The following is a 24,926-nucleotide window of genomic DNA, read 5'->3' as shown; positions in this document are numbered from 1 at the left end:
ACCAGAACAATAACAACTCAGTGTAATCCCACATATGGAGTTTGGGAAGGGTAGTGTGTATGCAGACCTTACCCCTACGGGGGATAGAGAAGTTTGTTTCCGAAAGACCCTTGTCACAAGGAGATGAAAAAGAGGCAATGGAGCAGTAACAACAACATATGTCAGGAAGACAATGCCAGTAACCTAAGAATCAAAAAATAAATAGAAAAGACAGTATCAGTAATCAGAACAATGGAAAGGTACTTGGAAAACCGAAGTAGAAAAATAGTATGAACACAATAAGTACCACTATCAAACCAAAGCAAGACACTAACAAATAGCCTAACACCCTCAACGGGGAAGGAAATCGCCAACTACCTACGACCTTAATACTCCCCTCCAAACTTTCCTATCTAATATCATGTCATTTGTGAGTTGGAGTCATGTCATGTACTGCCTAATCATCTCTCCTCAATATTTCTTAGGTAGATATTGTTGATGCCGAGCAAGGCCAATATTATTTATAAGAATAAAAGAACAAAAAATAATGTGCAAATTAGCTGCGTGAAGCTACATAGAAGTTACCCTTATGTGGATACAATTCAGCAACATGATCAATGTGTTTGTTGTAATAGTTTTCCCCTTTTGGATTATAATGTCAAAAGACAGCCTAAAATGAAGCGTGGGCGGCTGTTTTTTAATTTTTATTTTTCTTCTTTTTATCTACTTTTCATCTTTGTAATTTGAAGGAAATGTTTCATGGTTTGGCTTTTTTTTAAAAAAAAAATTATTCCATCCCAATTTAGGAAGATCTATAGTATTTCTGTACTTACCCTCCAGCGTAACTTGAACCCAGGACCTAACGATCGTGGGTGAAGATATTATACCAAGGCTATTATTTTCTTCTATTTGAGTTTGAATATTAAATAAATTTGTTTTATTCAGCTGCCTTTGACTATATGTTTGACTTATCATTCCATCACCAATGATGTAAGCCAACTTGAAATATAATATAAAAGATTATGAGGGTAAAAGACAAAAAAGGACGTATGAATTTAGCTGCGTGAAGCTACAAAGAACTTACCCTTCTTTGGATATATAATTTAGCAACATTATCATTGTGTTAGTTGTAATAATTTCCCTTTTTGGATTGTATTTTTCAAAAAGACAGCCTAAAATGTAGCGCAGGCGGCTGTTTTCTTAATTTATTTCATCTTCTTCTTTCTTTTTTCTACCTTTTTTCCTTGTTTTAGGGTAACACTCTTGAGGTGTCTTTTATCAACCAACGATAGAATATTTGGCATTTTCGACGTGTTGGAAGAGAAATAACCGGTTATAGTGAAAACTAGTGATAGTCAAAATGGATTAAAAAAATAGTTATTTATTTAGATGTGGAGTCAGGATTTGAAGTTTATGGGTTCAGAATTTTAGTTCTTTTAAGTTAATGAGTTCTAAATTAATAATTTGTGCATATTTAATAATTTCTTGAGACAAATATAAGATTTTGATAAAAGCTACTGGGTTCGGCGAATTGACGAAAATTAAAAATTTGAAGGTTTGGAAAGTTCAAAAAGCTTAACCGAGAGTTGTCCTTGTGGATATCGAGTTCGAATTGTGGTTACAAAATTTCATGACTAACCATTTTTTAAAACTGATTATATATATATATGAAATATTTTCTTTATAATTTCATTTTCTTCGATCATGCCTTTTATATAATATATATTGCAATCCTAATTGATACGAAGTCGCTAACTATAGAATACGTACAATTTGTCGGGCGTTAGACACGTGGCACTAAGGAAAGTAATCCAGTATAGAAGCTTCATTACGCGTCGAGCACGTCTAGTTAACAATTCATACACGAATGAACTAACGGGTCGTTTGGTAGGGTGCATAAGAATAATGTTGAATAGGGTGTATTAGTTATACTTGTATTAGTTATGCTGGTATTAGTTATGATGACATATTTCTTATCCATTGTTTGGTTTGATGCATTAAAGCGTTGCACAATTTCTAAAAGAATTGCTTGTTTACAAAAATGCCCTCAAAACCAATCTATCACTCTAACTTTTTAAAAGAGACATATTTTGAGAAATGTTTTTATATGAAAAAGTTTAAAAAAATTATTTGATTTGTCTACATATATTGTAATATAGAACTAAATATTTATTTATAAAAAAAGGAATATGTTAAGTATTTATTTATTTACTAGAGCTATAATTTTATTTCTCACTACTTGGATTATTTTAAACTTGCATTTAATATAATAACTAGCATATTTTAATCAAGCATAAATTTTGAAGGATAATTTTGTCTTTAACTAAGCTAATGCATGCATTAAAACCCATTGCATTGCTAATACCATGGTTTTCTATGCATTAGTTATGCATAGGATAATACCAAATAGGATGTATAAGTAATGCTTGCATAACTAATGCATAGGTTCAAAATGTCTACCAAACATGGTATTATTAATACACAAAACTAATGCATGCATTATTTTATCTAATGCATCCTACCAAATGACTCCTAAGTATTTTCTCTACTTCAAGATACGTAATATCTTGTTTGGTATATTTTTTCAACATGTGTATAACTAATATTTGTATTAGTTATACATCATACTTGGTATTATCCTATGCATAAGTAATGCATAGAAAACCATGGCATTAGTAATACCAAGGCTACTAATGCATGCATTAGTATGGTTAAAGATAAAATTGTTCTTAAAGTCCCTTAAAGCTATAGAATATGAAGGGCATTTTTGAAAATAACTATTTTTCTTAAAAATTATGCAATGCATTATAATTTTAATACACAACACTAAACAGTAGATAAAAAATAATATCTGCATAACTAATGCTTACATTACTAACTCATGCATTACTAATACATATTATTTCGCGCTATTCTTATACAACCTACCAAACGACCTCTAAGTTTTAATAAAATTTGTATGTTCAAAGAAAGGAAAAGCTATATTTGTAAATATAACATATTATGTTGACCTTTTGCAGTCCAAGCCATATTTTAGTTCATATTAAGTACAGAAGATTGGTGAAAAATTACGGATGACAGATTTTATTTATTTTTGATTTCTCACTCTCCAAATTAATCAAGATTCGTATCACGTAAGGATTTACGAATAAAAAAATTGCTGAGCTGGAACATAAAATCTCTGATTAAAAATAAAAAATCTTATTCATTCACACGATGACACGTGGCGGTGATAATGGATATTTCAGCTTCTTTATAAGCTCTTCCATGACTTGTCTCCTTTGGGCTGGCGAATCATATTTCAAATCACTTTGAAATAACAAGATGGATAATGGACTTTTTTTAATGTAAGATAAGTGTTAACTAGTCATCTTCTTATGTCTAGTATTTTCTACGTTTCATTTTGTTTTCTATGAAGTAATGCATAAATTTATTTTTCGTTATAAGATTATTTTTTATGATTATTGATTAGTTAATTAAATTTGAATGACTATTCATACATTAATCCAGAACAATTTTGATAAGCAAAGATTTAATACTATTTTTTTGGTTTTCCACCCGATTTCCAGTAATTACATTGGGCCCGATTAAATCCGGACGCATTGGAAAGTTCCACATTTAGGGTAAACCGCTCCCTAACAAAGGCGGCTTCATACTAAAGGTTCGAACTTCAAACACAACACCTCTGATCAAGAATGAAGGAGTACTTATCACTTCACTACAACCCTAAAGATTTCAAACTATTACCACAATGCATGGCACTATATTCCACCACTTTTCATCAACTTATTTCTTGTGCAAATACTGTTGGATGGACTTTAAAATTAACTGAGAATGAGGGCGTTTGGACACAAGAATTGTAAAATTTCGAAAAAAAGAAAAAAAATAAGTGAAAATGGTATTTAAAAATTAAAGTTATGTTTGGACATGAATATAATTTTGGGATATTTTTGAATTTTTATAAATGATCTGAGTGAAAATTTCAAAAAATAATTTTTTAGAGTTTTTATTATTTTCGAAAAAATTTAAAATTTATTTTCAAGTGAAAATTAAAAAATTTATGGTCAAATACTAATTTCGAAAAAAATAAAAAAAATCATGGCCAAACGGGTTCGTATGTTAGTTAATCTTCTTTTTGGACAAAGAACTTGTGGTATATTGACAGCTTTCACATTTGTACCCTAAAAAAAGATGAGGAATATTAATAAACACCAATAATAAACCTCAATAATTAGGAGACAGTAACAAAGTTGTAAAGGTGTCGGTTAATTGAATATTTGAGGGACAAACAAACAAAGAATGGCACAAAGATCAAGGCCAACACTACAAATGGCAAAGTTTTGCCAAAACTATTAAGACCAACCCATGAGGCCAGGTTATAACAATGTGCTACTATTGACACATTGGCACTTGCTTTTTCACTATTGCGGCTTTAGATATCAACTTATCCCCATTGATTTGAAAGGAAAATTGTTTAACCAAAAATAGTAATTTCGGTCAAAGTTTTATTTTAAAAAAATTCGGATTACTGATAATCAATATATAAAATGAATAAAAGAAATTGACTTTGATAATAATCAGATGAACAGAAGAAAATAAAGTAAATCAGTATATTTCGGTGATATTTCATGTCCTTATAAATGATCAATCTTCTCCTTTTATAGCTATTTCAAAGTGGTACGTTTCGTTTTTTCCATAATTGAGTCATTATTGTCAATTAATGGCATTTAATGTAACGTTACAATCAGCAATCATATTTGATTCAATACAGATTCTTTAACGTTTCTGTATTTAATACCCAATAATTCGTATTTATTCCTTATTTTCTATCAGATTCATTCTCTTACGTCATAAAGAGGTTCGAGCACCTGCCTTCCTTGCCTTTTATCTGAATGGCTGCCCGTACCTGTTGAAGCTTGTGCCTCTTTGATTATTCTTCATCACTTGTTCTTCTTTAACTGGTCCATGTGTCATGACGTGTCATCTTATAATGAATTCCATATATAAAATTAATTTTTTCCAGTACAAAAATGACACTCAAGAAAAAATATATATTTTATATATATATATATATATATAGTATATATTATGTATTATGTTATATATAAAAATTATACAAATTTTATATATTTTTTCGGCTAGCGAATATAAATAGTTTTTGACAACAACAAAAATAAGAAAAGCCCTTAATTGAATTCAAAGTCCCTCTAGAATTATGTTGAAGTGACAAGTACTTCTTCATTATTTAATTATGAATCTCAAGTTCGAATCCTGATCATCAGGGGCGCATTTTGGTCGTTTTATGGTGCACATGAACTCATGGTCTTTCCATCAAATTAGGTATTTATGTAAATATTTCAAAAAATTGGTCTAATATTATCGTCGGTCACGATGGTCCAAAAAGGTTGAATGATGCATTTGGTTGAATGTAAAGTTATTCATTAAAAGGAGCATGAATCGACGATTCCTACTTAGTACTTTTTTTTCCGGATTTTCAGTGGTGCATCCATATTCTAATAATTCTAGATTCGCCTTTGCTGAGTATGAAGTCATATTAGGGAGTGTTTTACCTATTGTATATGACTTCTCAATACGAGTTTAAATTTAATCGGGTTTTAAATTTTAATACAAATATCGAATATAAAACAAGAAAGCAAAAAAGGTTAAGAGTTGCTTTTGAGTCCTAGTCTAAACTTGGCTAGGGATACATAGGTCGTTTTTGGTTGTAGGGGCCAACGAATATTAGGTATCTGGAAACCCTAGCTAATTCTAAGACCTAAGACATAGGTTCTATTCTTCTATGCTGACACCAAACCCCAAACCCAAGTTCAATCAAAAAAGTTGCTAGCGCTAACTTATATGAGAACCATTTAATTATTACTTACTTCATTGTTTTTAATTGGAATTATTTTTGAAATGGAGTAGTTCATTGATTAGTAGGAGAGGGAATCATAGGAAGTAGACAATTTATTACTCTCTTCCATCCACTTTAATTATTTTGTGACTGTTTTTACATATATTAAAAAATTTATCTAATAGTATTAATTAACATTAAAATTGATCATATTAATCTTAAGATTCAACCTCCACTTCCAATCAAGATGTTGTGAGTTCGAGTCTTCCCAAGAACAAGGTGGGAAGTTCTTGGAGGGAAGAATGTCGGGGGTCTATTTGGAAACAGGCTTTTTACCTCATGATAAGGGTAAGACCTGCATACACACTACCCTCCTCAGACCCCACTAAGTGGGATTATATTGAATTGTTGTTGTTGTTGAATCTTAATTTGTTAATTAAAAATATAACAAACAATCTTAGGCTTTTTGCTCCAAGGATAACTCTGAAAAAAGAAACGGCATGTATCGTACATTGGGGAAGTGGAAGACAAGATCCGGTTTAAACGGGAAGGTACCAATTTAACACTGAGCACCAACAGTACAACCCCCTAATGCCTTATATTCCTCACCTGAAAGCAACGTCCTATGATAATTTCTCAGTGTAAAAGATTATCATTAATTAGTCGTAATTTTATTTAAGAAATCTTAAAAGATAGAGGTTATGATATTAAATATCATCACTTGACCAAAAATGTTGTCAATTCCAAGCTTGAGATATTTTATAATTTTAGAATTAGTCTCCTATTTGCAATTAATTGCATAAAAAATAAAATACTCCAACAGCCGGCATAACTACGGAACTGTTACAACTAGTTGTCTAATTGACTCATATTAGAGCCAGACTTCTCTATTATATCATCCTTATAAAATAACATTTCACTATAAAGTCAATTTTTTTCGATATAACGGCACTTCGCTATAATATCTAAAAATATTCGGAACAAACGAGCCTGTTACAGAAAGGTTTGACGGTACTAACAAGAATAATACTCATTAAATTGCTATAATTGCATTTTTTTTCCTTTTCTTTCTTACATAATTGCCTTTCATTTAAATGATTTTGAATTCTTACATAATTTCTTACATGTCTTGATTTTTTTTTTCACATTCATACTCTTTACAAAAAAAAATGAAATTATGTGAATGCATAGTTTGTTTTATCCAATATATTCAATAGTTGACCAAACAAAGTGTACGAATTATTTGTAACAAAATTGACTGGACCTTAATCGATTTTCACAATATGAGTGAGACATCTAAATTTAGCAGAAATTAAAATGCAAAAGAAGTAATTAAGTAGGGTTCAAAAATTCACGAAAAATGAAAATTAAAACTACCGATTTTCATTCCATAGTCTCAAAATTGTACACTATACAAATAGGAGTAATTTTTTTTTCTCTTTTCCTCCCTCATCTTTTTTCTTTTCTTTCTCTTGTAGTATATACATTTTACCTTATCAAATCTCAACCACCAGAAAAAATGAAAATCAGTAGTGCTACAAACCGGCGGCAACCGGAGAATACTCGCCGTAAAAATCAGAAATGCCAGAAGCCAACCATAATCTCTCATTAAAACTATCTTGCATATCGTCGGGGATAAACGGCGTACGGCAAAGTGGACACGTTTTCTGATCATGGTCCATCCAACGGTCCAAACAGCTCCGGTGGAATATATGTCGGCAATTTGTGAGCCGTCGGATCTCATCATCCCCATCAAATTCGTACAAACAAACGGCACAGCTCTCCGGCGGGTCAACCAGTTCGGAGAACTTAACCACCGGCAACAGCTCCCGGATCAACGTTGCTGACACTGAGTGGAGCTCCAAGTGAGATTCGGGTCGGGTCGGGAATGACATTTCGGGTTCGAGGAAATCTCCTAGACCCAGAACTGTGAAAAGCGTGCAAATGAACTTTCTGATAAAACCCAGAATTGTTAGTACGTGGACTAACAATTTGGGTAGGAATAAATCCGTGTAACCAACAGGAAAACCCATTGTTTCTCGAAAATCGAAATACTAAAATATTCGGTTTCAGAATAACAAAAGCAAACACACGAATTGTGTGAAGCAATTTAGTGTGTGTAGTGTGTGTAAAAATGGAGATATGGTTAGAGAGGGAAGAAGCTGAGATTTGAGAAAGCGGAGAGAAAACGGAAAACGGGGAGGTGAATTATATAGGAGGAGAAGGGGAGTGGTGAAAAGACGAAAAAGGACTTGTCTTTAAGTGAAATTACGGGGAACCCATGAAAATGGTTTGGGGGGGGGGGGGGTAGTAGGGACGTGACGATGTGTTTGTATTATACGCCAATGTCCGATTCGGGAGTTGTAGGGGTGGAGTTGTCGTACAATTTGGGCCGTTCACTGATGAACACGTTTTGTTTTGTCGCTTTTAACCTCATGCTTTTCTCTATTTTTACCTCCAACAGTCAAATTTTCAGATTTTCTTTTTACCACTTCGGTAATTTGCATAGATTCTCATGGGTCCTTTGGTTCGCGTACAAAATTATAATTATAATTTTGGAATTAATAATATCATGATTATTTATTGCTATATGTTTCATTTGGTATTCATTCGTATAGAAGTAAATATTAAAACCGCGGATTTACTATAACTTTGTTGTCAGGGGCGAAACCAAATAATTTAATAAGAGTGTTTAAATTTTGAATACCCTTTGCCAATGGGTTATGCAAGGATGTTCAAAGTCTATTTTTTTAATCAATAACAAATAATATTTTGCCCTATATACTGTATAATTTTCCGGCGAAAAGTGGTCAACTACACATAGCTTCACCCCTGCTTGTATTAGTATTACCTGTTTGGGGTTTTAAAAAAATAGAAATTTAGTTTTTCTTGTAGCGCTTTATCCTTATAGTGTCTGTTTTTTTTATGGAAATCGATGAAACGAAATATTGTTTTTTAAATTTCGGATGCTTAAATTTAAAAAAAAAAATTGTAAGATTTGGAGTATGAAGACGAGATAATGTGATTTGATACATTAATTGTTTATTTCTTTTAAATGTGTAATTAATTGTTCTCAATCTCAATGCATGTTTGGTCAACAAGAGGATTCAAGAGAGTGAGATTTTGTCCAATACTTAAGTATGACTTCAAGCATTATCTATTTGTTTTTTCACCATATTTCAATGTAGATTTTTTGAGGAGAATTGAAGTCTGATCATTGTTAAATTTAACTTAAAATATCAACTACCAAAAATAAGAAAATTACATAGAATGTATAAATTGTAGCCGCAGGGGCGGATTTACGTTAGGCGAAGCGGTATCACTCGACACCGCTTCGTCGGAAATCTTTACTAATTATATATATTGTTTCCATATAGAATATACAGGTATATGTAAAGTAAGTGACATTGTAAGACAGCAGGTGCCGTATGGTTTGCTGGTCGAGCAGTCAGATTTGCAGCATACCAAGGTTCGAGGGTTCGAAACTTGATTGCACGCGTGTTGTTCTGGGGCTTAAGCCCCTTTTGTTAAAAAGTAAATCCTCATTTGTATTAAAAAGTGGAAGCTGTAAAGGTTCAAAGATTTTTTTGGCCACAAAGTGGTAAGTAATTTTTATTGTCCAAAAATAAAAATAAAAAAATTCACAATAACTCGAGTTGATTTAGAACCCTAATAATGTTATTATAGTGGCTCGTTCATTTGGGCACTTCCTGTTCGACACCACTTATGAAAAATCCTGCTTACGCCGGTGGTTGTAGGGCTTGGAGTTGTCTAAAACTAGGTGAATTCATTTAAAAAGCGTTTAATTCAATCAATTCGACATTTAAAAACATAGATAAATTTTTGAGATTATGAAGTACTGCTACTTTCAAGGAAAAAATTCTCACTTAGTTTGTGCAATTAGATATTATGGGATATATAATGGAGTTTTTTACTTAAGTTAATGGTCGAGAATTGCATATCTGAACAATAATCCAACTAAAAATTAGTGTATTGAAAATATCTGAGCAACTACATGAAAAGTAAAGCACAAAAAAAATATAAGGTCATGTCACTCAAAAGGGAATAAAGAGATTGCTTTCTGCATTTCACTCACATTTTTTTTCTGTGACGAATTTAAATAATCTTTCTGAGTTCTATTAAATAAATATATAGACAAATCTAATGATACGAATGACGTAAAATTTGGTGGACCAAAAGACAATTATGACATATTGTGTATCACTATATATCTAAACACAAGACAGGGAAATAATTTTTGTATTTCAATTTATACTCCAAAAGATAACATAAAAGCTTTTTGTTGAGTACTAAAAGATAGCTTTGAGTAATATATGTTACTATTATAATTAAGGACACTTTTTGAATTATTTTTAATTCTTTCAAAGACTATCACTTTACTATATCATGTTTTTTTTTTTTTTTGAGAAACATGATATTATGCCAACATCCGTTATGTGTCTAAATTGAAATTAATTGTGCGTTGAACAAGTTGAGTATTTCTTTTTACGACAATATCAATACATGAGTGATGAGTCACAGCCCACAAAAGAGAAGAAAAAAAAGGTATTAGTTGTTCTGTAGGAAGTGACCTGCGAATTTTCGTTGATCTAATCTTGTATATCTATTTATTATAAAACAAAAAAGTTATATGATCAGTGTATATACTATATTCATAAATACAGAGATGGGTATACAGCATAAGCTATGAGTTGAGTTGAAGGCAATAGGGTTTTGCTGAAAATAGGCCTCCGTACGTAAAAAAAAAAAAAAAAAAAAAAAGATAGTTTGGTGCACAAATCGTCACGCTTTCACGGAAAAATTGCGCTACACTAGCTCCAGGAGTATTCATGTAAATGCAGACACACTTAATTTCTTGAAAATTGTTATGACCAAAATAGATAATGAATTCTTCAAAAGAATATGAGTTTTTACTTGTTTAAATTAATTAGGTAATGTACCAATAAAAGGAATAGAAGATCGAAAAGGACTGATTTAGGTGTCAGTAGCTCTCTTTTCTACCTTTTGGCTGAAACATGATCTTTATATTTTCAACATATTTTGAGTACAAGTATTTGCTATCTCTCGTTGAGAGTGATTGAAAACTGACCAAAGTCCACAAATTACACATACTTTACCAAGTTATCCAGTTACAAAGAAGAAATTAAAATGAATTATTATATTGCTTTGTACATTCATGTCCCAACACATGAAAAATGTAATAAAATTAGAAAACACTAAAAAATTGTATTAATAGGCTGCTACTCTAAACTCGCCCTACTTTTACAAGCTCTTTCCCTATTTTAAATTAAAACAACATCAGCCAAGAAAATTGTTCGTAATATATTTCTATTTCGTGGAGTTAAGGGAAGGGAACAGTGAGAATTGATCCAATATTTATTGTAAGAAAGACTTCCATCAGTATCACTTTAAATTTTGTGACAATCTACCGAAATATTGCGGAAAAAAGAATTTAAAAAAAAAAGAGTTTTTTTTATTTGTGTGCATAAGACTAGATGAATGATAAAGCAATGGGACCAAAAGGGAACAGTCACGAAGGAATTATGCAATATCCAAAGGACTCAAGTGGGGGCAAATGGTTCTAGCAATTTAATCATCCTTTTAAAAAGCACGAGGAGAAAAACAAATTTGAAGAAAATCCAATCATTCATCTACTTAGCTTATTGAAAACTCACAAAACATTCCAGGCCAAAACATCATAAAAAAACAACAAAATTAAAGGGGAAAAAAAACAATAAATCATCTTGTTTTCTTGAAAAGTCTTTTCACAATAAACAAAACATGCCAAAATATGATGGAGAAATAACAAATTAAAATAGGAGTAGCGAACATCAGCGAACACAGAATTTAAAGTTTATAAGTTCTAAAAGAACAAGAAAACGACGTTAGGCAAAAATTTAGGGTTCGAGGGTCTCACACATTAGCTATAGCTAGTGGGTGATCTTTGGTGCAATGGCCCATCGTGTTGTCATTGTTGCATCTTCATTAGGGTGCTACTTTACCCCATCAATTTGTCCATTTCGTTAAAGAAATCTTGCAACGTATTTTCATGTTCTCCCTTCTATGTCTTCATATAATTATCACTATATCTATTATCGTTCTTTTATTTGACCCGAAACTGATTGATCTCGCTACGAGAAGATTGAAGAGAGCTCTAACAGGCTTGGAGGGCTGAACCCACTACGTATGTGACAAATGAGTTATGGCTATCAATCTTCTATTATTTAATTAATGTCCTTTTTTTTTTACATTAGAATTAGTAAATAAAGGGTGACTCGGTGCACTAAGCTCCCGCTATGTGCGGGGTGCGGGGAAAGACCGAACCACAATGGTTTATTGAACGCAGTCTTACCCTGCATTTCTACAAGAGATTGTTTTCACGGCTCGAACGCGTGACCTCCTGGTCACATGACACCAACTTCACCAGCTACGCCAAGTCTCCCCTTCAACATTAGAATTAGTACCATTAGGAAATTGTGATATCGTTAAGGACCAAAAAAGAAGGCTTACAACTCGCGTACGTTGCTAGGACATCAAATTCAATTAGGTTTTGCTCCAAAAAAAATGGAACAATGTTGAATTTTGAATATTTATGTCACACATTACATGCGACATCAATAAACTTTTACTGAGTTTTGATCAGTAAATTTGTTAATAAACATTAAACACTATGTGTCGAAAATTCATTTACATTATATGTACTCAGTCGCATCCATTCATGTGGTTCCTAAATTGCCATTAATGGATTACGGAGGACAACATGTGAAAAGATGTGACTATAAGCATGGGTATAGTCAGAGGCGTATCCAGGATTTCACGAGAATAGGTGCATCCAGGGCGAAGCTATGTACGACGAACTGACCATCATTCGCCGAAAAATTATACTATGTATAGGGTAAACTATTACTTGTTTTAAAAAAAAAATAGACTTTGAACACCCTTGCATAACCCACTAAAAAAGGATGTTAAACATTTGAACACCATTATTAAATTTTCTGGCTTCATGAACGTTATTTTTTTTCAACCCAACTTCATAAATCAAAGAAAAAAAATAAAGAAACAAAAGAAGAAGTGAGATTGATAAAGAAACTGGAAAAATATGTGACTTTTGATGGTAGAAAAGTTGGTATTTTGCTGATTTGCAGAAGACTTAGAGCGCCAGAGAGTTTTTTGTGGAGAGGTATTTTTAATTTAAGGATTTTGAAAGTATAACTGAAAGACTAAGAAAAAAAGAATGTGTGTGCTAAAGAGCATGGGAAACTTTAAACTGCGGGCCCAGGAGCATGGGTATGTAGCCAATTTATTAATTAAAAAGTGAAATAATGGATAATTTTAAAAAGAGTATTGCAGGGATTCGAACCATCTACCCGGTGGATGGAAGGTGCACTTCTCTACCAGTGCTTTACAATGTTCACTTGAGTATGGGTTCACCCATACAAATTCAAGTATTTTGTGCTGAAATTTACTGGTGCTATACAAAGTTTTGGGAAAGGAGGATGGGTTCACGTGAACCACCCCCTCCCATGTAAATCTGTCCCTGGGTATAGTGACAAATTATATAGTTGCATTAATGAAACAAAAAAATGTGAATATTCAAATCTTAATTGATCTATGTTGGAGGATCATGATCGAGATCACTTTACTTCAACAATTATGGGGTTGTGAGATCTAGCTATTTTCATTTTATTTTTTATTTTATATATGGGGATAATGAAAATGAATATATGTCTGTGGATCCAAGATATAAAGAGTATTGCAAAAAGAACCAAAAGAAAGAAAAAAAAGAGAGATGGCAATTAGGGATTAAAAGTGCAAATGTCGGCAATGGGTGGCCAACCATCCAAATAGCATGGGATTTGGATTTAAGCACAAAGAGGCGTGGCATTTTCTTGGCCAAGGTTGGGTGGGTAGGGTACTTGTGTTTACTACAACACTCCTCTAGGCCCCTCCACTTATAGTGATATATAATCTTGATTCGATGCTTTTATTACACTTGTAATTTTTAAAAAAAGAATCAAATATTGTAAACATCATTAGTTCTAGTCATTTGGAGTAACTATCTTTACAACAAATTTGACTCAGTTAAAACTATTTTCTTACCCCAAATCAATATATATATATATATATATATATATATATATATAAAGAAGATGATGTAAAATAGAGGAAAAATAAAGGAAACCTTCACCCTCAAACCATGTCTTACAACGCCAAGACATGATGTCCCACGAAAGAATGGAATTACTTTGCAAGAATATATATATAGAGCCTTATTATACGTATATACACATATGAATAGTATTAGATCAGATGGTGTGTCTCTAAAAGATATCCCTACACAGGCGAATTCACTATTTTGACTCGATGAGTTCAATTTATAAAAAATTAACTTTGAACTTCATATACTTTTATATTATAGGTTCATATAATAATAATTTAATTTTAATAATTTTTATGTATATAATTACATATTAAAAATATTGAATACAGATGAACCCGTAACTGGAAAATTACATTCGCCTCGGCCCCCCACCACCCACCTCCGACCAGTTGGAAGGAAGCACCCACTCTCCTGCTCAGACTCATCACATTTTCTTCGCTAATCTCCAAATCTCCCACTCAACTCTGTTCCCCCCTTCCGTTTCTTCCTTTGTCTTTCTGTGATTCTGTCGTTTGCTTAAATAAAAAAATTTAGAATGATGTGTTTGAGTGTTTTTCTTTTCTTCTTTTTTTTCCACCAGAAAATGCTTTTCAGAAAATTATTTGAAAACGTTAGCAAATCTTCTTAAATAAACAACCAACAAATAAGTCTTGTTTTTAAATTCAAAAAGCTTTTGCTCCAAAAAGTTTTCCGAACGATAACACTCAGAAAACGTCTTTTTTATATCTTTCAAGATTTTGCAATCTTTGCTTCTCTAAGCACCAAGAAAAAATTCCTTCGAAGGTGTGATGAAGTGATTAATGATGGTAGACTAGAATCACGTGTTTTAGTCGTAACTTTAATTACTGTATTTTACTTGTGTTTGAGCTTGAATGTTACTGTATGATATTTATTATGTGTTTTATGCCTTGTAGGAAGTGATTTCGAGTTAAAAAAAAATATTCGGGAGCTAAATTGAACAAGTTAGAACTTTGAAGTCTGAGTAAAAGCCCAAGTGATTAAACCAGGATCTCGTTTGGGGGTCGGGACCCGAGTCTGGATATCAAAAATCGATAAAAAGGAAACACTCTGGAAAAATTGCACTATCGCGCCGCATGGGGCGGTGCGGCAGTGTATTTCTGCTGCTGCCCGTCAAAACCTTCTCTCTGAACTTCTCCACAAGCGCCCCAGATGGGGTGGTGAGAAGCGCGGCGCGCCTGTATAATTTTCTCAAGGTATTTGTTCTGTTACGGCTAAGAAAGGGTAATTTTTCCTCGGCCCACTCCTACATGGTATAAATACACCAAAAAAACATCTTTGAAGGAACTTTTGACCTTGTAAGCTTTGGGAGAGCATTGGAGGCTAGAATACACGAGATGTTGATAACGCCCAACTATGCCTTTTAAAAGACAAAGCGGTCGCTGCAAATATAATCCGATTTTAAGTCCGGAATCGAATCCTTAGGGAACTAACCTATCTATTACACTTTCCAGCAATGTTATTATCAACTCAATCAATCTCTAGATGCAAGATTTTTGATCAATAAGGATTGGGCTTTTGTTCAATGACTTCAACTACTTATAAAAAACAACAATAAGCTAAAACAAGGATAATTCAATGGTAAATAGGTCTAGGGCAGTAATTTCCCCAATTGCTAGTTTAAGTCTTGACTCGTCCGCTATAATCTCGCCGTAATACTCTATGAGGATTAAGAGTTATGGGCTATCGTAATTATCTCTCGATCAACCACGATAATTTACTAAAGCATTTTCTCGAACTACTCTAGCTGACTATGGGTATACAACTCTAGATTATCCCACCAAAGTTTTGTTATCTCTAAACCCATTTTTAAGTTCAAGTAAAGAATCTCTTCAATTACCCAAAAGTGGTGTTGTTCAACAGCTATCTAATCCAATATTCTTTCTCAAGCAATATAAGGTGATTAGACACGATTAATCAAGGGCTCATTCAATTAATCACCATACAAAACATAGTTGAACAATCATATCATAAATCCGGCTCGATTATAACAACTTGAGTCAAAACTTCAACCAACAATTGGTTCCATCAACCATAGATAATTGTTTAGTTACTCATAACAAAATAAGGAAGAACTACTAAATTGCTTATAATGTAAAATTGCAAGAATCAAAAAGAGATAGAAGAACTCTAATGTTTGGTTGATCTTCTCACACTTGTTCTTCCTCCAAAAGTAGTCTAAAATTAGTTTTTTTTTCCAGTTGGGCGAATGTCTAAAGCTTATAAGGGTTTTACAAAAGTTTCCCCGAAATTACACTTTGGTCCACAACTTCCAGCGATTGAACAGTTCACCGCGGTCGCGGCCAACCGCGGTCGACCGCGGTGAACGCTGAGCTTTCTGCCTCCTTGAATTAATCTGTCGCGGTTCACCGCGGTCGCGGTGGCCTTCTTGCTCGGACTATTTATGCTTCTTGATGTTCGGGTACTTCACGAGTGGGCGTTTTTCTTCACATTATCGCCCCCAAAACACTCCATGTTGCTTCCTCTCATATAATATTCCCTGCTAAACAAAAGAACACTATTTAGAGCATTTTGTTGGCAATATATCTATAAAACAACAACAAAGTATGGTCATATTAAGGTGTAAATATCAACTATATAGCCTACTATCAACACCCCACACTTAAATCATTGCGAGTCCTCGAGTAATCCACCACACTCCATCAAGATTTCTTCCCTAAGCTTCTCCTTTAACAACTAACACCATGAACATTTTATTAAAATTTGCACCTAGTAGTGAACAACTTTTGCTCCAAGAGTCAAATCTTTTGTACCATGCACATCCGCACTTACTCAAACTACTCTATACAAGAGTCAAGACTTACCTTTCCTTTGTGAATCACATGCCCTCACATCACACAAGAGAATAGTTCCACATATAAATATAATTAAAATAAGTAGGAACTAAGATAGACAGAATTCGCTCACTCTCAGAAAGAAAGTTCACATGCCACAAAGATGCACCATAGGCTTGCCCGTAATGTACTACTTTGCTAATTGAGCTCATTCAGTCTAAGATCAATAGGGCTTTACTTGGTTGTAATGTACGCTAAGAGACGGGTAGGATATATTTAGGTATAGTGACTAACCTCCTTAATCACTTTTTAATACAATTACATTAACTTAAAGATCATAATTCTGCCAACCAGCACTCCACCTCCTTTGTTTAACACATCCCCTTCCATTAGGTACAATTTGTACAAGCCACCACTTCTCAACCATTCAGAATATTTTTTTTTTCGTGGTGCTTTTTCTTTTATGCATCCAATTCTACCTATTTTCTCTATTTCAATGGTTCCACTCGAAAACCAAACTACCACCCCACACTTTTACTTTTGCATATTTCCATTACCGTTCAAGTGCTTATTGGGAGGTAAGAGGGTTCAAATAGTCAGCTATTCAAACAATTGGGTAAGGTGCGCAATATGGTTGCCAAAGAAGTAGGCTTATTTGCTTAACGGGGTTAACTACGATGTATTGCGTTCAGGTGGGTTACTTTATATATCTGGCTCAACAACGAATGCCTGTATCACTTCTAAAACTGAAAGAGACTACCATTTCGCTTTGCAAACACACGGGGTAAGTTCTAGGCATCAAATATGAAACATGGAACACAGTAAAACTCACACACACATGGCACGTGACTTACTCCGGATTGGGTTATCAAGACATTCTCTTTTGAGTGTTCAAGTTAGATGCAAACGTACAATTTTAAGGCACTCTAACAGGATTTAACTAATAAATCTAGGTGTTGAACTCTAGTGTCTATTGTGTTCAGGTGTAGCAAAATCGTTTTTTCGCTCGTGGCCCATTAATCCTAACCTAAACTAAAAAGGATCAAAGATAAAAACTAGCTATACCCGGTTCAAGCTAAACCCTTGGAAAAGAACTGTGGCCAAAAGAAAAACCAAGCGGGAGTTACTACACTACCTAAAAATAAAATATATTTTTTTTGGTCTTTTCTCTAGACTACTTCCCTCAAAAAAATTGTCTAACGGATCCGTCATCAGGAAGAGTCTCCGTATTCTAATTTTTTTTTTCCGACTTAGTCCCTCAAGAACCCCCGCCGAAAGAGATCCTTCGTCGGGATAAGTCATTTACTATTTAAGCTTTCCTAATGAACTATTACTCTTCATCAAAACACTCAAAGCAAGACAAAACGGGCAAAATCAACAGTCAATTATTACAATTACAACATATAATAAAGTATCCCCACCCCACACTTAAAATGAAGACATATCCCCATGGCTCAAAATTTAAAGAACAGTGAGGTTAAGGAACTTCCCTGAAAGCTCACTCTTGATTGGAGACAGTGTCTGGGTTCACGTTGCATGCACGTCCCAGCGCTCTCAACCAGCCAAAGAATTTCTTCTCCGATTTCACTTGCCTCTCGGCCACCGCATCAACACGGGCACCCAAATCAGTGACTGAGGTACGCAACCCAACCATATCATGCTCTAAAGTTGTCATACGGGTGCTCCGGCGTGGCTGGGACGGGCCTGCCACATCAAATCTCGGAGGAGGGGGAACCTCAGCTACCTCAGCATCATTATCATCATTCTCAGCCGAATCAGCATCAGAGTCATCAACATTCACCACCAGTTCTCGTCCAATTCCAATTTTTCTCGCCCGGAATGGGGCTTTTAGTGGCAATTTCCCATCAACCCGAGGGTCATCAGGGACTCGAGCAATACGGCACAATCGGGTGATTAGCGAAGGGAAGTAGTGACCCTTGATAAGCTCAGGTGATCGAATGAACATCTCTTCATGAATCAGTCGGGCCACATCAAAATCAGTATAAGACATAAAACAATGGATTGCGGACGCCCGTGGTAGATTAACATATGTCGTGTTGCTGGATGGCAACAAACGACTGTTGACAATGGTGAGCCAACATTTGGCCTCCCAATTCAGACAGTGGGAGTTGAGAGTAATCATGTGCTTGATCCATAGGTGCTCTATGTCCGGCCAACAGATAGTATCTAGAAGAGTGCCCCACAAGGCCCTTGTTCCGCTAAAAGTACGATAAGGATCAAAGTCACCCCGAAACACAGACAACCTGTATACCCTGTGTATGGCGTCAAAGGATGCATTTACCGGAGTATTGAGCACCATCACAGCCTCATTCTCATGTTCTGGCAGGTTTGCATAGAACTCTCTTACTAATTGAACATTAGCTTCTTCCGATACTTCGAATAAAATGTCCAGCTGACACCTCTGCAGCTCATTCAACATATTGGGGCATTCCACCTCCAAAGCCATTCGATCAATGTGTACCTCTGGTTGTAACTTTTTAGCTGCTTTCTGGTTGTACCTATTCTCCGCTGCGCTGGAGACAAACCGAGTGCTGTCGAACTGAGGTGCACTGGTGTGGCTCCTGGATCGTGAGGAGCTGCCCGGTCCACTGATGGAAGGTCCGGTGTTTCGTCTTTTCCTGGAGGAGCTCATTGTATCTTAAGGGGGAAAGAAGGAGAGGAATGGAAGATGGGGGTGGTGTGAGTGAAGGAGAAGAAGAAGAGAGGAGTTTGGGAGGTTAGGGTTAAGAGAGAGAGAGAAATTGGGAATATGGGGGAGGGGGTCATGGGTTTTGGGGTTAAAAGGGGGGTTTTGGGTTGGAAAATAATAAAAAAATTAAGAGAAAACGGAAAAAAAAATTAAACTTACCTCGACCGACCGCGGTCGACCGCAGTCCACCGCGGTGAGTTGGAAAATCTGAGGCAGAAAGTTTACACCTCACCGCGGTTTACCGCGGTCCACCGCGATCACGGTGGGATTAAAAATCTGAGGCAGAATGTTTGCCTCCCACCGCGATTTACCGCGGTCCATCACGGTCGCGGTGGGATTGAAAATCCGAGGCAGAATGTTTGCTTCCCACCACGATTTGCCGCGGTCGCGGTGCTGTTTGCATTTTTTTTTAATCACCTAATTAACACACTCGTGGGTTGCCTCCCATGCATCGCCTGATTTAATGTCGCGGCACGGCGCCGGCATTTGACCATCACTCCTCATCCGCATACTGGGGCTCTCCCAAAGTGATTACCAATCTATCCCCTTTTTCATCAGACATGCCAAGGTAATGTTTCAACCTTTGCCCATTTACTGTGAACTTGTTTTTCCCATCTTCTGATTCATTCTCTACAGCTCCACTTAAGAACAATTGCACCAATTTGAAGGGTCCTGACCATTAGGATTTTAACTTACCTAGGAACAATCTCAATCTCGAGTTGTATAACAACACTCGATCTCCGGGTTTGAAGTTTCGATCCAAGATGTGCTTATCATGCATTAACTTCATCCTTTCTTTGTATAATTTAGCACTCTCAAAGGCTTGGAACCTGAATTCCTTGAGCTCATGTAGTCCCGTGACTCTGTTAGTGCCTGTTGTTTCCATGTCTAAGTTCAACTGTCGCAATGCCCAAAGTGCTTTATGCTCTAGCTCAACTGGGAGATGGCATGCCTTACCAAACACCAACTTGTACGGTGACATCCCAATAGGGGTTTTGAAGGCTGTGCGGTATGCCCACAATGCGTCATCCAATTTCTTTGCCCAGTCAGTCCTTGTTGCATTCACTGTCTTTGAAAGGACACTTTTAATCTCCCTATTGGACACTTCAACTTGCCCGCTCGATTGTGGGTGGTACGGGATGGTCACCTTATGCCTAACTCCATATTTTTCCAGCAGTCGTGCGAATGCTCTATTGCAGAAACGGGTCCCGCCATCACTGAGTATAGCTCTTGGGGTACCAAAACACGTGAAAATGTTCTTTTCTACAAAACCTAGTACCCCCTTAGCATCATTGGTCGGAAGAGCCACTGCTTCGACCCACTTGGATACATAGTCAACTGCTACCAATATGTACTTATTACCATACGAGCTGACGAATGGCCCCATGAAGTCAATCCCCCACATGTCAACAATCTCCACCTCTTGAATTGTGGTCATTAGCATCTCGTGTCTATGAGATATGTTGCCAGTTCTTTGGCATTCATCGCAGCTTTTGACCCAGGCATGAGCATCCTTGAATAGAGTAGGCCAGTATAAGCCTGACTCCAACACCTTCGCAACTGTCCGAATTCCTCCAAAGTGCCCACCATATGGTGAAGCATGGCAAGCCTACAAAACAGAATGTTGATCTTTCTCGGGGATACACCGCCGGATCATGTTATCTACACATATTTTGAACAATAGAGGTTCATCCCAAAAATAATATCGACAATCACGGAAGAACTTTTTCTTTTGAATTGAGAAGAGTTCATAAGGTACAATACCACTTCTTAAATAATTAGCAATATCAGCATACCAAGGTGCCTCCTCCATTGTCATTGTCAGTAATTGTTCATCCGGGAATGTCTCTGTTATATCCTCAACCTCTACCTTCTTTTTAGCTCCTTCCAACCTTGAGAGGTGGTCAGCTACTTGGTTCTCTGTCCCTTTTCGGTCACGTATTTCCAGATCAAATTATTGTAACAGAAGAACCCAGCGAATCAAGCGTGGTTTTGACTTCTTCTTTTCTATCAAGTACCTAATTGTTGCATGGCCAGTGTAAACAATAACTTTCGATCCAATCAAGTATGACTTGAATTTGTCGAATGCAATAACAATAGCCAGCATCTCCTTTTCCATCACAGTGTAATTGAGTTGTGCACCGCTCAGCGTTCTGCTTGCATAATAAATTGGGTGCATCAGTTTACCCTGTCGCTGCCCCAAGACTGCTCCTATGGCGTAGTCACTAGCGTCGCACATAAGCTCAAATGGTTGTTCCCAGTTGGGTGCAGCAATGATGGGTGCCGTCACCAATCTCTTCTTCAGCTCTTCAAATGCCAACCTGCATTCATTAGAAAACACAAAAGGGTGATCCTTTTCAAGGAGTTTGCATAATGGGTTAGCAATTTTGGAGAAATCTTTGATGAATCGCCTGTAGAACCCGGCGTGCCCAAGGAAACTTCTCACCGCCTTGATCGAAGTGGGCGGTGGTAGTTTTTCAATCACGTCAACCTTGGCATAGTCGACCTCAATTCCCTTACTAGACACTCGGTGTCCCAGGACTATCCCTTCATGTACCATAAAATGGTACTTTTCCCAATTCAACACTAAATTTGTCTCTACACATCTTTTGAGCACTCTTCTTAAGTTGTGAAGATAGTCCTGGAATGAATCTCCCACCACGGAGAAATCATCCATAAAGACCTCCATAATATCCTCCACCATGTCTGTGAAAATGGCTAACATGCACCGTTGAAATGTCGCCGGTGCATTACAAAGCCCAATAGGCATTCTCCGAAAGGCGAAGATGACATATGGACAAGTGAAAGATGTTTTCTCTCTATCTTTGGGGGCTATGGATATCTGATTGTACCCCGAATAACCATCCAAGAAATAGAAGTACGAGCACCCGGCCAGCCTATCCAACATTTGGTCAATGAAAGGTAAGGGAAAGTGGTCCTTTCGGGTGGCTGTGTTCAATTTTCGGTAATCCATGCAAATCCGCCATCCCGTGATTTTACGAGTTGAGATCAACTCATCGTTCTCGTTTTGCACAACAGTCATTCCCCCCTTTTTCAGTACACATTGGACAGGGCTGATCCAATTGCTATCTGAGATGGGGAAGATGATTCCCACATCTAACCATTTGATCACTTCCTTCTTTACTACCTCCTTCATGTTCGGGTTCAGCCTTCGTTGATGTTCTTTGGAAGGTTTGTGCCCTTCCTCCAAGAGAATCTTGTGTATACAGAAGGCTGGGCTGATACCCATTATATCTGCCATAGTCCAGCCAATGGAAGTCTTGCTTTCCTGCAGTACCTGTAAGAGTTGTTCTACCTGCACATCTAACAAACCAGATGATATAATCACATGCAATGTAGAATCGGGACCTAAGAAAATGCACATGAGGTGAGCTGGGAGTAGCTTCAGCTCCAACTTGGGTGGTTCCTCTACCGATGGCTTTGCTGGGGATGTAGCTCTTTTCTCTAACTCAAGGGACTCGAACTGAGGTTCCCTTTTCCAAAATCCTTGTCCTTCCAGTGCCATAACCCACTCAGCCAACCCTTCACCATCCATTTCTTCTAAATTTATTAGACATGTCTCCAATGGATCCTTAGGAGTCAGGGTCACATCATCTTCTTGCAGGACCATATCCACTGCCTTTACTAAAGAGAAATTCACATACTCACTAGGTCTCCTCATGGAATGCTGAACATTGAATATGACTTCTTCATCGTTCAGTCTCATTTTTGATTCCCCAGTCTCACAATCAATCAGGGCTCTCCCAATGGCAAAAAATGGCCTACCTAAAATGATAGGTATCTCCTCATCTACCTGATAATCCAGAATAACAAAGTCTGCGGGGAACACGAACTTCCCCACTTGCACCAATACATCATCAAGAATCCCAGTAGGTCTTTTTACCGTGCGGTCGGCCAGCTGCAGCAACATCGAAGTCGGTCTAGCTCTACCAATGCCCAGTTTGGTGTATACAGCCAACGACATCAAATTTATGTTGGCTCCCAAATCACATAATGCCTTTGCAAAAGCGTAACTCCCAATTGTGTAAGGAATAGTGAAGCTACCTGGGTCGGACATCTTTTGAGCCATTGGTCTGGTCACTACTACGCTGCAGGTCTACGTCAGAGTCACTATGGATAGATCCTAAAAATCAAACTTCCGTGACATTAGGTCTTTCATCATCTTTGCATAGCCTGGCATCTCCCTCAAGGAATCCATCAAAAGAATATTCAACTGAATTTGACGCAGCATCTCCATAAATTTCTTGTAGTGATCTTCCTTCTTTTGTTTTACCAGTCTTTGAGGGAATGGTGCAGGTATCACCCTTTGTGCATTGCTTGCTGGCTTTTCTTTGTTGGGGTTCTATGGCACAAGAGGCACCACCTGTTCTGCAGCTTGTTTGTTTACCTTAGCCTTACCTTTTTCATCTTGACCCTGTTCAACTACCACTTCAGTCAGATTTGTTGGTTCATCTACCTCTAGTGGAGTTGGAGTGGCTGGTGTAGTCTCCTTGCTGGCTTGTGCAACCTCCTGCGCCTTGTCTAAATCTCTCCCATTCCGAAGACTTACTGCCATTAGTTGATTCAGGTTTTGCTCCTTGGTTTTAATGTTTGTATCCGCTGGCAATGTTCCCTGGGGGCGATTGTTCAAAGCCATAGATAACTGCCCCAACTGAGTTTCAATATTCTTTATAGCTGAATCATGTACTGCCAACTTTTCTTGCATCTTACTGTTTGTCCCAATGAGTTGCTGGAGCATCCCCCTGATCTCTACCATGTTGTTATCTTGCTGCTGAGGATGTGGATGATATGTCAACTGTTGTTGGTTCTGCTGTGGGTAGCCTTGTTGTCTCTGGTGGTATGGCACCAATTGATTTTGAGCTTGCATGCTCCCAGGTTGAGGCATGTTGGGTCTGTATTGCTGATTTGGTGCAGGTCTCCACTATTGTCCTCCTTGTCTCTGACCCCCAAAGTTGTTAACATAATTCATATCTTCGCTTGCCCCTTGATTTTCGTCTTCTCTGCTCCATGAACACACGTAGGACTGATTAACACAGGGTGTACACAGTCCTCCATTTGTTGTGTCAATAATATGCACTTGTTTGGTACCTATCTCATCTATCTTCTTTGTCAAAATACTCATCTGCGTTAGAAGTGTGGCCATGTTCTATGCCTGCGAATTATTTGGGTCAAGAGGCACTGAATGCACTATGGGTGCCAGTGTTGTACCTCTAGTCATCCACCCTGAGTTCTGGGACATCTTGTCCAGAAGGACCTTGCACTCAGTGAATGTCTTACTCAAAAATGCACCTCCAGCTGAAGCATCCACATTGGCCTTTAGATTGTCAGCTAATCCCATGTAGAATCTCTGGCCAAGCATCTGGTCTG

The 24,926-nt window shown here is 36.5% G+C and overlaps 2 protein-coding genes across 2 annotated transcripts; both read right to left on the bottom strand.

Annotated features, from left to right (window-relative positions):
• Nucleotides 1-7,194: 7,194 nt before the first annotated feature.
• LOC107766034 (brassinosteroid-responsive RING protein 1) lies at nucleotides 7,195-8,027 on the bottom strand. The gene has a single exon (XM_016584744.2). It carries the CDS (start codon nucleotides 7,864-7,866, stop codon nucleotides 7,369-7,371), a length of 498 nt encoding a protein of 165 aa, XP_016440230.1. The 5' UTR covers nucleotides 7,867-8,027; the 3' UTR covers nucleotides 7,195-7,368.
• Nucleotides 8,028-20,031: 12,004 nt separating this feature from the next.
• LOC142161905 (uncharacterized) lies at nucleotides 20,032-23,628 on the bottom strand. Its single transcript, XM_075217956.1, has 4 exons — nucleotides 22,661-23,628; nucleotides 21,511-21,859; nucleotides 20,369-20,859; nucleotides 20,032-20,179 (listed from the first exon to the last, which is right to left on the bottom strand). The coding sequence occupies exons 1-4, from the start codon at nucleotides 23,626-23,628 to the stop codon at nucleotides 20,032-20,034; spliced, it is 1,956 nt and encodes a 651-aa protein (XP_075074057.1).
• Nucleotides 23,629-24,926: the final 1,298 nt, after the last annotated feature.

The sequence above is a fragment of the Nicotiana tabacum genome, chromosome 1, assembly GCF_000715075.1.
Source record: "Nicotiana tabacum cultivar K326 chromosome 1, ASM71507v2, whole genome shotgun sequence".
Classification (NCBI taxonomy): Eukaryota; Viridiplantae; Streptophyta; class Magnoliopsida; order Solanales; family Solanaceae; genus Nicotiana; species Nicotiana tabacum.
Note: the sequence above shows the minus strand (reverse complement) of the source record. Positions and strands in the feature narration are given on the sequence as shown.

Bases quoted from the DNA above. Each gene is read 5' to 3' on its own strand.
- LOC107766034 (XM_016584744.2), bottom strand. From the start codon at position 7,866: ATGGGTTTTCCTGTTGGTTACACGGATTTATTCCTACCCAAATTGTTA.
- LOC142161905 (XM_075217956.1), bottom strand. From the start codon at position 23,628: ATGGCTCAAAAGATGTCCGACCCAGGTAGCTTCACTATTCCTTACACA. The intron at 21,860-22,660 runs GTTAGATGTGGG...TAATGAATGCAG, and splicing joins AAGAAGGAAGTGATCAAATG to GTTGGCATTTGAAGAGCTGA. The intron at 20,180-20,368 runs GTTCCAAGCCTT...ATTGTTCTTAAG, and splicing joins CATGAGCTCAAGGAATTCAG to TGGAGCTGTAGAGAATGAAT.